Source organism: Leptodactylus fuscus, chromosome 10, assembly GCF_031893055.1.
Source record: "Leptodactylus fuscus isolate aLepFus1 chromosome 10, aLepFus1.hap2, whole genome shotgun sequence".
NCBI lineage: Eukaryota > Metazoa > Chordata > Amphibia > Anura > Leptodactylidae > Leptodactylus > Leptodactylus fuscus.
In genome coordinates this window covers 15,959,392-15,973,173 of record NC_134274.1, presented here as the reverse complement: position 1 = coordinate 15,973,173, position 13,782 = coordinate 15,959,392, and the positions used below count along the sequence as shown (strand labels likewise).

The 13,782-nt window shown below is 41.7% G+C and overlaps 1 protein-coding gene across 2 annotated transcripts in view; it reads right to left on the bottom strand.

Annotated features, from left to right (window-relative positions):
• INPP5A (inositol polyphosphate-5-phosphatase A) overlaps nt 1-13,782 on the bottom strand; it is a 264,758-nt gene that overhangs the window by 30,037 nt on the left and 220,939 nt on the right. For both annotated transcript variants that reach the window (XM_075257715.1, XM_075257714.1), the window contains exons 10-11: nt 9,777-9,872; nt 8,850-8,924 (exon numbers count right to left, since the gene is read on the bottom strand). In XM_075257715.1, the coding sequence (XP_075113816.1) occupies nt 8,850-8,924; nt 9,777-9,872 (171 nt within the window). The remainder of the gene's footprint in view (nt 1-8,849; nt 8,925-9,776; nt 9,873-13,782) is intronic.

Below are 13,782 nucleotides of genomic sequence, written 5' to 3'. Positions count from 1 at the left end.
TATGCCATAAGGGACCTGAGATGAGAGTGAATGTCACATTTATTCTTCCTTACATTGGTAATCGTTTTAGGCAAACCTTAGCTCATACCAGGTCAGGAGAATGGGAAAGAGACGTTACACTGAAGAATCTATGACCGTTTGATGTCCCGATTGTAGTTGATGTCCTGCTACATTAGGAATGAATAATGAGGCCATTTACATGAAATGCAGAAATCACACTCCTGAGATATGTAATGTGGGCTATGGAGAAGTTTCTGCAGTCCGGTGCTCACCATTATGGGAAGTAACAAGACAGGAGGGAAATCATGTCTGTCATCAGTTCTCTAGTGTCAGTGCCGCTATAACATCTGGGATAGAAGTTTCCTGGATTATTTCACGGTATTTGTTGCAGGTTTAGAGCCAGAAGCAGCAAATAATCACCAAACTAGAAATGATGGTAATTATAGAGTCCTAAAAATGCCCCAAATCTCACATATACTAGAGAATAGAGACTAATGCATAGAATGAAACGCATTGTCTACGTTTACCTAAATATGAGAAGAGTAAAGCACGGGATCAAAGACAGAAATAATAATCCAGTGTCCTCAAATGATATACGGAAAGTGGTGAAGAGATACAGCTCACACCCCGGGCCTAGCTGTCTACTACACGTGTGCCCGGGGACTGCCCAAGCAGAAATGACTTAAGTCCCTAATACAAGGAGATTCACTTGAAAGACGCCCCGAATATTGTGTAGTAATTCTCGCTAAGGCAAACCTATGTGAACGAAACAATGTACAATGTACTCCTCCGTATACGGAGCAAGCCAGGACTCTGCCATGTTGGAGCAATGAGGAAGGTGCCAGACAGCTGCTGCAAAGTTTAACCTGGGTGCATATCCCTGTACCCCCGTACGCCTTCAATTGTCATCAGGATAGCGGTGCATCCTCCTGGTGCAAACCTATTGGGTCACCAATTCATTTAGGCAATGTCAGATGGTGTTAGTGACATACCCTCTAAGAGTGTTATACAGAAGACTGGACGGACACTGGAAAGGGTGCGATCAGTGATCCCTTCTCATGGTGCAGGGAGTCTGAAAATGTTGTAGGACACCATTAATGACGTACAGTATAATCTGGAGCAGTCACCTAAAACCTCGCACAGTTTGGGAGATCTTATTCAACATGTCAAAGAGCTGCAGAAAGGGAAAACTGCTTGTGTATTGTGTCAGTCATTCAGGAGCTCAGAACGTCTTCAAAGCTCCATATACCAAGGAGCACAAGTGCAGAACGTTTTGTTTCATATGCTTTGTCCTACATGAGTTATTACAGAATATTTGGGGCCTCCTTCCAGTAGTAACTTCTATCAATCCACTTGTAATGTCATCAAATGGGTTGAGGGGGTCCTGTTCCTATAGTACATTATGATTCCTCCCATATCCTTGTGTCGCATGCTCTGCTTTGTAGATCTTCGCAGCTGCCTAGTCTCAGTGTACTTTTCTAACCGAGACCCTGTTCTATGCCAGGAAACGGATAGCTGGACGCTGGATGAATGCTCATCTCATGCAAATTGTAAGAATTAAAAAACCTAACAATATTGTATGGGACAGAGACGGATCTAATCCTATAAAGGAAATGGACTGTTCTGACAATGTTACTGTAATCCAGTGCAATGTTCTGAAACCTAGCGAGTCAATATGCACAATTGCTTGGCTGCCACTGATATCAATCTGTATAATGTCACCGTGGTGCAGCGCTGTTTATCAGTAATACGAGACTCTGCAATTCGCTATTAAAACGTGCTACACTACATCTGACAACACAGATCTGAACAAAGCGATCAGTCGCCTCTCGCAGAAAATGACAAGCAAACTAAGCTCCTAATTGCCCCCTGACAGTTCTTCAATTGACCCTTTGCAGAGTCTTGCGAGCAATGTTGTTTAATGTACAGTACGGAGAGCTGTCAGCATAAATAAGGATATCACCGCTCGCTCCCGGAGACAATTAGTATATACATCTCTGCATTAACCCAATAAGTAACTTCTCTGCTAGCAAACACTATGTGACATACGCTGGAGAGATGCATTACAATTCCGACACACATTCTACCTCCATATAGAGGATTCGGAAGGAATGGAAACAGAATTTGTCAATGTCACTGATTTTTTTTTCCATAGCACGCAACGTAAAACTTCTAACATGACCACCTGTAATAAGAATACACTGGATGCCATTCTAGGGGGTCTCGTAGCCACTGCCTCATGGTTGTAAACATATTTCATGTGTTCTTAAGATTTACATTCTGCTTTCACATTTTCCGGTGAAGTCTCAAAAGTTTATTGCGCTGCAAATGACGTGTGCTCATCCTGATCCTCCTGATCCATACAGTGACGGGACTGCTGGAACTAAGATAAACTGGTCATACACAACAAACTAATGGAGGCTGAACTGATCTCTATGGGACCAGCCAACTATATAAGGTGCCCTATCCTTTAGTTGTAGGGCAGATAATCCGGTGTCAGAGGTGTCTGGTCCTGGCCTTCTCTCCTCTCCAGAGTCAAACCATGGGTGCACTTGGCTAAAGGGATGGGGCAGCTTGGGATGGTTTAAGAAAGATCAATGTCAGCCCGCAAAAGCAATGTGAATTGTGAGGCCACCACAAGGCTAAAGCCCCACGTTGTGGAAACACATTGTTTTTCTGGAAACAAAGCACAAATAAAAAAACAAACACAGTGTTTTATAATACTAGAAAAGGGAATGAAATTCTGGCTAATCCCATCCACATATTGCAGAAAAAAAAAATAAAAATAATCGGAATTAATAAGGGAAGCAAATCTGCACAGAAAAATGCAGCAAAAATGCAAAAGCACGATATGAAAATGAGTTTCCAATGTGTTTTTTAGCTGCATTCTGCAACATGGGGCCTTCGTTTAAAGGGGTGTTCCAAGGTATCTGTTTCAGCTGCAGAGACCTAAAGTAACAAAATATGTATAGCCCCTCGCCAACCAAGACAAAGCGGACAGTCTAAGATCCCACTGGAAACCTGAATAGAGACTTTCTGCTGGATCTTTGGGTGAATGAAGAGGTGAGTATACAGTATATATACCAAAGCGGACAAGAAGCACTAAAAGATAGGAGAACACCTGAGACAACCAGAAGATCACTAAATTATAGCTGGCTCCCCTCACTATGGTAGACACAACCCATCTATTACATGGTCAGGCATCAATATTAGCTGATAGGTTGCATTTAATAATATTGTAAAGTGCGCAGTGTCATAACCTGCCCTAATGTCAAACACCCCCACTACGTGCAGTCTATAAGAACAGCCCCTGCCATAAGGCACAGGAGAGATGGCTTCCCCTCCAGCAGACTCTGCCTGTCCATGTGTTACACGGTCATCTTGTACTACTGCAAAAAATATCAGGCTCTACAAACTTGCAAATGGTCAACTGACTGCAATACTGGATAGAAACCCAACCCGACAAGCAGCTGATCCTCTACAAGTATGTAGGACCTGTCCGTCAGAGGGGGAACTGCTTTTAGGAATCTCTACTTTGGCATACTGCAGGGGCTGTACTTTGGAAAGTAGTTTGCAAAGTTGTGTTGTCTACAGTACACTGTTTTCCTAAGTTGTGAATAAAAAAAAAACCTGCCTAGTTATACATGTCATGTATTCACACAGAGGTTTTCTTTCAGGGTTCAGGGAAGTCCAACCAGGTTTTCATTAACTTAGAACCAAATGTAAAAAGATAACTAAGGCTCGGCTCACGTCTGCTTTCAGGTTTCCATTTGGGGAGTCCATGGAAACCCAATCCACATCAAAAAGTGGTTACCTTAGGAAACCTGCAGACCCCATAGACTATAATAGAGTTCGCGTGGTTTCCACTTAGTTTTTGAGTGAAAAATGCAGAGAGAAAAGACAGAATCCCCGAACGCAGATGTGAACCGAGCCTAAGGCTGCGTTTACACGGAGTAACGCGCCGCTCATTCTGACACGTAAACACATGTCAGAGTTAGCGCTATAAAACAGAATTCCATTGACTTCAATGGGTGCCGTCTTACGCACGCTACACATTGAAATCAACGGGAGACTTTTTAATCCATTGATTTCAATGTGTAGGGCGCGTAAGACTGCACCCATTGAAGTCATTGGGATTCTGTTTTACAGCGATCACTCTGACACGTGTTCACGTGTCAGAATGAGCGGCGCATTACTCAGTGGGAACGGGGCCTTAACAGATTAAGATGAATGGCATGATTTTTTTTTATTCCGAGTAACTATGCCCTTGAGAACCTTCAGGCCACAAGACCTGTGCTCCAGGGTACTAAACCATTAAAGCTGTCCTCGACAAGGTCCAGGACTTTTGATCACCTCCTCTGCGCCAAGCAAAAAACAGAAATCTCAAAAACAAGGTCATTAATAGAGATGAGCGAGTAGTACTCCATCGAGTAGGTATTTGATTGAATACTACGGTATTCGAAATACCCGTACTCGATCGAGTACCACTCGCTATTCGAATGGAAAAGTTTGATGCAGAACCAGCATTGATTGGCCGAATGCTATACAGTCGGCCAATCAACGCTGGTTCTTCTCCTACCTTTAGAAGTCTTAGCGGTGCAGCTTCCCTGCGCCGTCTTCCGGCTCTTCATTCACTCTGCCAGGCATCATGCCTGGGCAAAGCTGACTGTGTATGTCCGCTTGTAGTGCTTGTAGTGCGGGCATGCGCAGTCGGCTCTGCCCAGGCCCGATGCCTGGCAGAGTGAATTCAGAGCCGGAAGATGCCACGGGGACGCTGCACGGAGAAGACTTCTCGGAGGATCCTGCCCGACCCTCACTCGTGGACTTGGTAAGTATAATTTGATCGAACGTTCCCTACCCCTGAAACGAGCATTTTCCCCCCATAGACTATAATAGGGTTCGATATTCGATTCGAGTAGTCGAATATTGAGGGGCTACTCGAAACGAATATCGAACCTCGGACATTTTACTGTTCGCTCATCTCTAGTCATTAACTCTTTTCGAAACCTCCCATTGAATTCCCGTACCTTGACCCTTCTTCCATTCAGCAGTGCCATTCTATCGGTGAATAAAACATCCCGAGATCCCGACACTTCATTTGAGTGATTTGAGAATAGTATTAGACTAGAAGATGAAACATTAATAACTTCGGGGTATGATATTTACCCTTAGGTAAAACCGCTGATCAAACACGCATTATCCCAAAGCCGCTTCCATTGGGTACGGCTGCAGATATCGAAGCTACAAGCCCGAAGCTTTTCAGAATGAAAATTACATTTCTGCCGCTTAGAAGAGGGAAAGAAAAAAAAGTGATGTATTCTAGATTTTTTATAAGTATGATAACTATTTTATGTATCAGGGACATCTATCTCTTAAATTACACTGGGAAAAGAGAAGCCAGGCGAAATAAATATATAAATAAAATAAAAAAAAAAAAAAAAAAAAAACTCTCCACGGACAATGATAAAGTAGTTAGCGGATAATAAATATTTGTCAGGTCTTGTCACATCTGCACAAATTCGGCTATTAGTGAAGAGACGCCGCACAGATAGAAATAAATAGAGGCTAGAAAATCAATGCATCTTGAGCTCAAGCAGTTGCTAAACACACAGAAAAACATCTTCATCCAACAAGCAGCGCGCGGAGAAAATTCCCAAGTCTTGCCTCGCTGCGGCGAAGGAAAATTTAATCTTCCCAAATACTCATCAGGGCACTCCATCCTGCAGACCTGACAGCCCCACTTATAATTAATTATACAATTTCGATGGGAATATCGACTAAACCCGGCCATATATCATAGCAAAAGTCAATAGCCATGGACACATTCAATCATGTCCCAGCCAATGATTACTACTCTTAAAATACAATAATTATTTTCAGGAGCCAGCTCGAATTAAATTTCTGTCAGCCCGGTACAAGACCAGTGCTTGATGAAGGATGCAATGGATTTTTTTGGGTTGAATTCGGCCCAGGAACATTCATCCTTTAAGATAGGTAGTTTGTTTTTTAGCGATCATGGTGCTGCGTATTTAACTAGACCATGAAGATTAGATTATCTCCTCTGACTCATTATATCATTTATCTTTTTCTTGCCTCTGTGGCTGGAGGAGAAGATTCTCTGCAAGTACAGGACAAGGCGCCGGCTCCTTGCTAGGGCTCTAGGATAGGCAGACTTGTAGAGGAAGCCGATAGAGGACTGAGAGGTGGCATATGCATAAATAGCAAAAGAGGGATTAGAAAAAATAAATAGCTTTTATCCAGAAACAGCGCCACACTTGTCCATAGGCTGTCTCTGGTATTGCAGCTCAGACTTCATAAAAGAGTTATCTGGTTCATGTGTAGGACATACCATCGATAGAAGACTGGTTGGGATTTCTCCCTCAGATTCCCAGCCAATCATGGGGTTGTGGTAATAGCCAAAATAGAGGTCCTGTCTGATATTGCCGTACGTGAATAGGATGTAGCTGTCGGAGTAGTAATTTAATAACAGGCAGGGCATGGAGGTGTGCCTAGTAAACCATAAAAGGGGTCACAGCACATACCAGATTGCTGCTCCCCTCCTCCACAACTGATAGGCAGGGGGATGACCCCACCAATCTAATAAATGACCTATTTTTTAAAAAAATAGGTGAACCCTTTAAAATAAATAGGAAATAGCTGCAATACCAGAAATAGCCCATGGTCAATAGTGGTGCTGTTTCTTGGGGTGGGGGGGGTAAATCCTTTTTTATAATGTAGGAAAACCCTTTTAAAATGAATACTAAAATATGACAATAATGGTGTATGTATGGACACAAAAAATAAATAAAATGCTGTATGTAGTACATATGATTGAGTGCCTTACTGCCAAGCGCCTGTGTATTTGATGGATTAGGTGTACCCCAACTTGGTGCTAGGCTCTTTACCCCAAATAGGAAGTGAATATGTGGCCCCCAATATACATACTGGGAGTATACAATAGTATATATAATAGTGAGCAATTATTATTTATCTCCTATACCCACCCAAATACTAACCATTCTCTGAGGTCAGCCCCAATATTCACCAAGTCATGTATATTAGTCACGCATATTACAAAACACATTTCTTAATACGCCTATGCAAAGCCTTAACCCTATGGGAAACCGTTAAATAGTCTGCAGATAAAAGTAAAGTTGAAGGCGTTATCTGATCATAAGGTATCAAAGGATTGTCCAGGATAAAATCCATGCCCTGGCCTCAGGATAGTCATGGAGATCAGCTCAGCGTGGGTTTGACTCAGCACCCACACCGACCAGCTGGGGATGCAAGTGCAGCATCTACTTCATTGTTACCATTCTTGGAGTCTACACAGTAGCGCCTGGGAAACAATATTCATGTTCAAGTGAAGAGGACAACGGTGTAAATATGTGCACAAGCATTTATACATTATAGGATAAAGCTGGAATTCTCTACACAGCCACTAATGTGTAATAGTGTCCGGGGGCATAAGGAAACAAAAACTGTTACCAAAAGCAAGACAGAGATATAGCATATTGTATCTTACTCAAAGGAATTATAGTAAGGTTTGAAGTGATACTCCGGAAGAAGGCAGCGCCGAAACGTGCGTTGGGGTTCTGGGTATCTGCTCCCTCCAGGCCTATTACTACAATGTTACTATGGGTAGGTGATCACTCTTATGTCTTTGATTATTCATTATACAGTCTATTTCACTCTCTTACTGAACACCTCTTTCTGTTTCCGTGTCTGCTCTGATACCATATCCATTTACTATACACTCCGATTTTATGGATTCGTATATGATGTCTATTTATCCTGCTAGCATTTATTTGATCCTATGGACCTGTTCTTGATACTACTTCATACTGCAAGCACTCATTACTAGTTTCTTCTACCTGTCATCTTTCTGTTTATTAATGGAGCAGCTCTGTTTATATGCTGTACTAGTCAATTACCGTATAGATCTTCGTATATTTATGTACTGTACTATACCTGGTATCTCTGCTATTATTTGCCACCACCATATTTTTTACCTGAGCTAGATACACTTCTGATTTATGTAGATTCTTACTGAGTAGCTCTTGGTATATATTGTACTATAGGCAGAGGTGCAGATAGATCGCTATATTATACTAATTCTGTACATTGTGCTACCTTTGCATTCCCTTTATGCCTGTGTAGGAGCAGACTCCCTTCTTATCTGTTGGTAATTATCCTTCCCAAGTTTTTAAGAATTTCTAATAAAATCTATGTTTTTATACTGCGTATTCCTCCCCGCTTTTCAGATTTGTCCAGTTTATTTTGGCTATAGGAATACATTATTACGATGTGACCCATACAGAAGGAATAGGGTATGTTCTGGTACTTTAGATGTCATATTGGTTGTATACTTGAAGTGATACTGACAATGGGGATCCTGTACACCCATCATGGCGGAGCATGTGCACTAACACTCCATTCATTCTCTATGAGCTTTCTGGAGAAAGTACAGCACTTGTCAAGGATATTATTAGATGCTTTAGAGTCTGTGTGTTAAGAGCTTCCTTGCTCCTAATCCTTATTGACCCTTGTAAGAGTTATACTCGGAGGCTTCTGAATCACCTCAACTGTGCGGTTTTGGGTGTTGGACTCCCACAAATCACATACTGATGACCTATCCACATCCTATTTGGTGCTATAAAACCCCATTAATGATGTGCCGAATTTATCAAACAATGTGCACCGTTTGTTTCCATCTGTAAGACAGACCCCCCACCTAAACTGATATTAGAAATTCGCTTCTTGACAAAACTTCACCCAAAGTAAATGCTTACGTTTCACGATTTATTACGTAATAGATTATGTAAAGCTCCATAAGAGTATGGACTCACCGCAGTGCCATTGTTATCTCTAAAAACTTCTTGATTAAAATAATCAAATGATTTCTTTTCTATTTGTAGCACGACCTAAGAAAGAAAAAAAAACAGAAACATAATGGTCAGGGTCAAAAATACGCAGACACAAGATTACATTAGGTTATCAGTTTTCTTATTCTAAACGTATTGTTTTCACTAGATGATCCCACGACAACACAGATTAGAAATGCAAATGACATTAACAAAATATTCAGGCAATAGTTTTAAAGGGATCATTCAAACGCCTTTTTTTTCTCAGTAACATGTAGGAATAGCCTTAAGAAAGGCTTATTCTTCTCCTACCTTTAGATGTCTTCTCCGGGCCACTGTTCGCTTTAAATCCCGTTTTTTGTTGGTATGCAAATTAGTTCTCTCACAGCACTGGGGGCGTCCCCAATGCTGCGAGAGAACTCTCCAACGCCGCCTCCATCTTCATCAGCAATGGCCTCTTCACGCGTCTTGTTTCGGCGCGCGGAGGGGGATGTCAAAATTTAACGCATGCGCAAGTTGGCTCATGTGGGCGGCCATTTTTTGTGACCGCTTACGCGAGCAGGCGCAGTAAGAACTCCATAGAACTACAGAAGTGTACTGCACATGCTCGTGTAAGCGGCCACAAAAAAATGGCCACCTGCATGTGAAGTCTGTTGCTGAAGAAGGAGGCGGTGCTGGAGAGAGTTCTCTCACAGCATTGGGGACGTCTCCAGTGCTGCGAGAGAACTCATTTGCATACCGACAAAAAACGGGATTTCAAGCGAACGGCGGCGCAGAGAAGACAATAAAAGGCTATTCTTCTCCTAAGGCTATTCCTATGTGTTACTGAGAAAAAAAGGCGTTTGAATGATAGGATCCCTTTAAGTTAGTAACTTCATCACACATCTTTCAGCATGAAGTAAAACTACATACCTTGCGATCATTCTCCGATTCCCGGAATATCAACTTGTCTACTGTGCTGCTGTCCGTCGCATGAACAGTTTGCATTGTAGTTTTTGCACAAAGTGTCTGAAATAAATAAAGCAGTTTTAGCAAAAGTTGCATGACATGATAGTACAGATTTAGAGTAAAACAACTTGGAAGTCTTTTGCAAATGAGGCAGTGTGTGCACTGGGGGAGCCCTGGAGCACTGTGCTGCCTGTAGGATGGCTGATAACAGTGGGAGGAGCAACTACAAGAGTAACAGGAGCAGTGCACCAGGGAGCTGAAGGCCTGCCCACAGAGCACCTACTGCCTAAGGCTCGGTTCACACATACGCTCGGTCACTGCCTGGGTATTCCGTTCTCCATTCCACTTTAAAGATGCAGAGAGAAAAGTCCTGCAAGCAGCGCATTTCTCTCCACATCTTATACCCTTTTCAGGAAGAAACCTGGAAGTCCCCATTATAGTCTATGGTGTCCGCCAGTTCCAAAGGTAACCGCTTTTTTTTGTTTTTTTATTAAGTGGATCCCTGAACGGAAACCCAAATGCAGGTGTGAACCCAGCGCAACATTAAGTGTTATTTAAGTTGTTTATCATTCTTAGATACGCTTTTACAAGGTTCCTAACAGTTGAATATGCAAGGAGGAGGTGGTAAACTTCATTTAATAGATGATATATGAAAGGGATTATTATTTCGCCGACATATACATATAATATACACACACACACACACATATATATATATATATATATATATATATATATATATATATATATACATACACACAAACACACATACAAATATATAAATAATATCTATGTATATCCATATAGATATCTAAAACTCTAAGAACTCTAGAAGTCTGGCGTCGCTCCAAACATAAACGGGTTAATTGCAGTATTAGCAGCATTTTATTAACTTGTTTTGCTGAATTAATTACTTCTGCCAACAAATGACAGGATTATATAGTGTGAATAAGATGGTCAGAACACCCTGAGAGCGATGGCCGCTGGTATATTGCAGCTTCCTTTCACAGCCTTCTCTTTCAAGAAACAAAAATCAATGTAAAATTTTTGCTATGCCCATTTTTCTCTTAGCCATCTGTGCCCGCCTGCACGTTCAAATGCTGGGATTTACAAATGAGCGGTTCCCAAGAGCGTTCCTCTCTGATACCAGCCATTGAAATTCAAAGCACAGATTAGCTAATCGGGTCAAGCCCAAAAAAATAGAAGGCCTTAGGACTTATGTGTCACAAATCAGTCTGGTCGCCTTTAAACGGCACACAAGATTAGAACAAGTATTAGGACAAGCCAGAGGGGCAAACCGGACGCTTTCTAAAGCTGGTTTGTAAAGCCCTAACAAATCGCTCCATCTTTCACTCATTTAAACTTTCCAAATGAGGGTCAATATGCTCCCCTAGCATCCACATGCTAATGCGCTTAAGTGCGCTTAAGCAGCTTTGCAGAGTGAAAGGGCCAAAAAAAAGGCCTCCCAAAACACAAGGGAGAGCTCCTGCCACTGTCACACACTCATTGTAGCCATCAGAGAGCGGCGGCAATTCAAGAAATTCATGATTTCTGTCCCTTAAAAGCATCTGCTTCTGAAGGCATTTCCCCTGTCGCTGCTTTATCTCTTGGCCCTCGTAGTAAGCTCTAAAAACTTAGCAAATTTTACAAAGTCGCAGAAAGAGAAAAAAAAACTACAGGCTGGGACTTATTCTCTGACCACACAGAAGAGGCGAAAAAAAAAAGGGTGCAAGATGACGTGAAATCCGTTCAGTGATACCCAGGGTCATTTCATATGCAATCGGGGTATTGTTCTTTAGAACTTCTAGAGTCGTGGGCAACCAAGCAGAACATTTTCAAGAGTCTGATCGCCCCCTTATCGGATTTCAAGTATTTACCCAATATTAGAATATCGCTGTGCTCAAGGAGCTGAAGAGGAGAATTCCTTATGAAATAAGTGGCGACTGTCTCTCCGTTACTGATATACTCTAAGATAACACATGGAAGAAACGCTACTAAATCAGGATAAATATACAGAAATTCACAACATCAAGAAGAAAAGCTTCACAAGACATCAGAGCAGGTGTTGGAGGAGCCAAGTCAGCACTTGCCTGGGCCGGATCAGCGTTGCGCAGCAAGGACACAGATGCTATTTTAGAACAGGGACTTTTAAGGAGAGAGAACTTGTTTTGGTGGATGAAATGGTACCTGGTAAAGGTGTATTAGGACACAGAGCACACCAGAGGACTCACAACCTGCGAAGGACATGCTAGTGGTTTTGGGACCAGGTTCTTTCAAGTGCATTTTATTAGCATGTCACATTAGAGGGGTTATATAAGGACTACTTTGCATTACCTGATCAGAACCAGCACCTGGCATCGGAGTCGCTCCGACACCTTCCTACTTGTTCTGCAGCGCTTTTTGGCTGCAAATCGTGATATATTATAAGTTATACATCAGTGGGGAGAGGGGTCAAAGTGCTTGAGTAAGTCAGCAGAAGCGCTCGCCTGTCAGGAGAACTGAGATAGGAGTGTAGGCTTATAGGCAGTTTATCACCCAGGTATCAGTAACTGGAGAAGAGGACTGTGATAAATCTAAGTTTGGATCATTTATTCCACATCCAGGTTGTTTTTGGCTGTAATATAATATGGGCAATACACAAGGCCTCAATAAGTATTATTACATAATCACCTATTTAAAAGGGTTCCAAGTAACATCAAATTTCCCCTGGCTTATTGGGGTTTCATCTGCTGACCCAGTGATCACCAGCAAGGCCCCATTTAGAAGAGAGGTTGAGACCTATCACCATTGTCATCTCCACCTGAAAATTGGAGTAGAAAATATTCCAGCATGGAGAACTTTTCCCTCAGTCTGTCCCTCGGACCACGTTATAGTCAATGGGGTCTGTCAGATTTCATAAAGGCGTTTCTTGGGGTCTACCAATCCATTATTTTCATCCTCTGTTGAACCAGAACAGCAGTTAGGTAAAGCTAGTGAGGACTTGTGTAACTCAGAGATTCTTAAGTCTGATTCTCTAGCAGTATAAGTTTGGCTGTAGCCCTGAGATATAGCGCCCTGCAGCAGCCATGACTACAAGAACGCTAATTGAATAAAGGAATTAGCAGAGACTGGGGGGTAAAAGAAATGCACAAGGCTTGAAGGAGGAACACTTGAGAACTTAAAAACCCAAATCTGATCAAAGAATCCTGTAATGAGATCACAGACTTCGGCATTGCCCTAAATTAATCAAACAATTGAGATCTTAAGAGTCTGGGGAGAAGGGTTTTCTAAGCAATTAAATTAAGAGGATGCTGAGGGTTAACTCCTACATTACCAGACATGGCACCCATCTTGTAGTCGCCCAAGAGAGCGGTATAAAGGCTTCCTATTCTGAAATGCCTTATATCTTGTTAGTCCATACTGTCCAGATACTCCAGCTGCTGCCCACAATCCAGAACCACCCTGACAGGTTATAGAGCCCCCTATGGGATTGTCTCTAGTATGTGTACATGGTGGGGAGGTCAGTATTGTACCCCACCGATCTGTAGGGTTATCCCCTATCCGGATAACTTGTTAATTAACAATGTTCTTTTAAAAATAAAAAATAAAAAAGATGAAGTTTTTGTAGCATTTTTCATCAAATGAATCATCATATATAATAGTAACCACAAGACCTATTTCTAGGTGCGCTGACTACAGGTTATCGCAGATATATCAAGCCCTCATTTTAAATATATATATATATATATATATATATATATATATATATATAATTAATTATTATGGGAATTTTTTAAATTTATTTATTTTCTCCTGCACAGAAATTATGTTGAGTGACCGCATATTAATCTATACACCCAGATACTGTAAAGTTACTGTATGAAGCGAAGTGAAGTGATGGATTTGCGACACTCCTTCAAAGTCCATTTTAATTCAATCCATTAAAACAATGGGATACACATATACAAAAAAAGTGAAGAAAAAAACACAA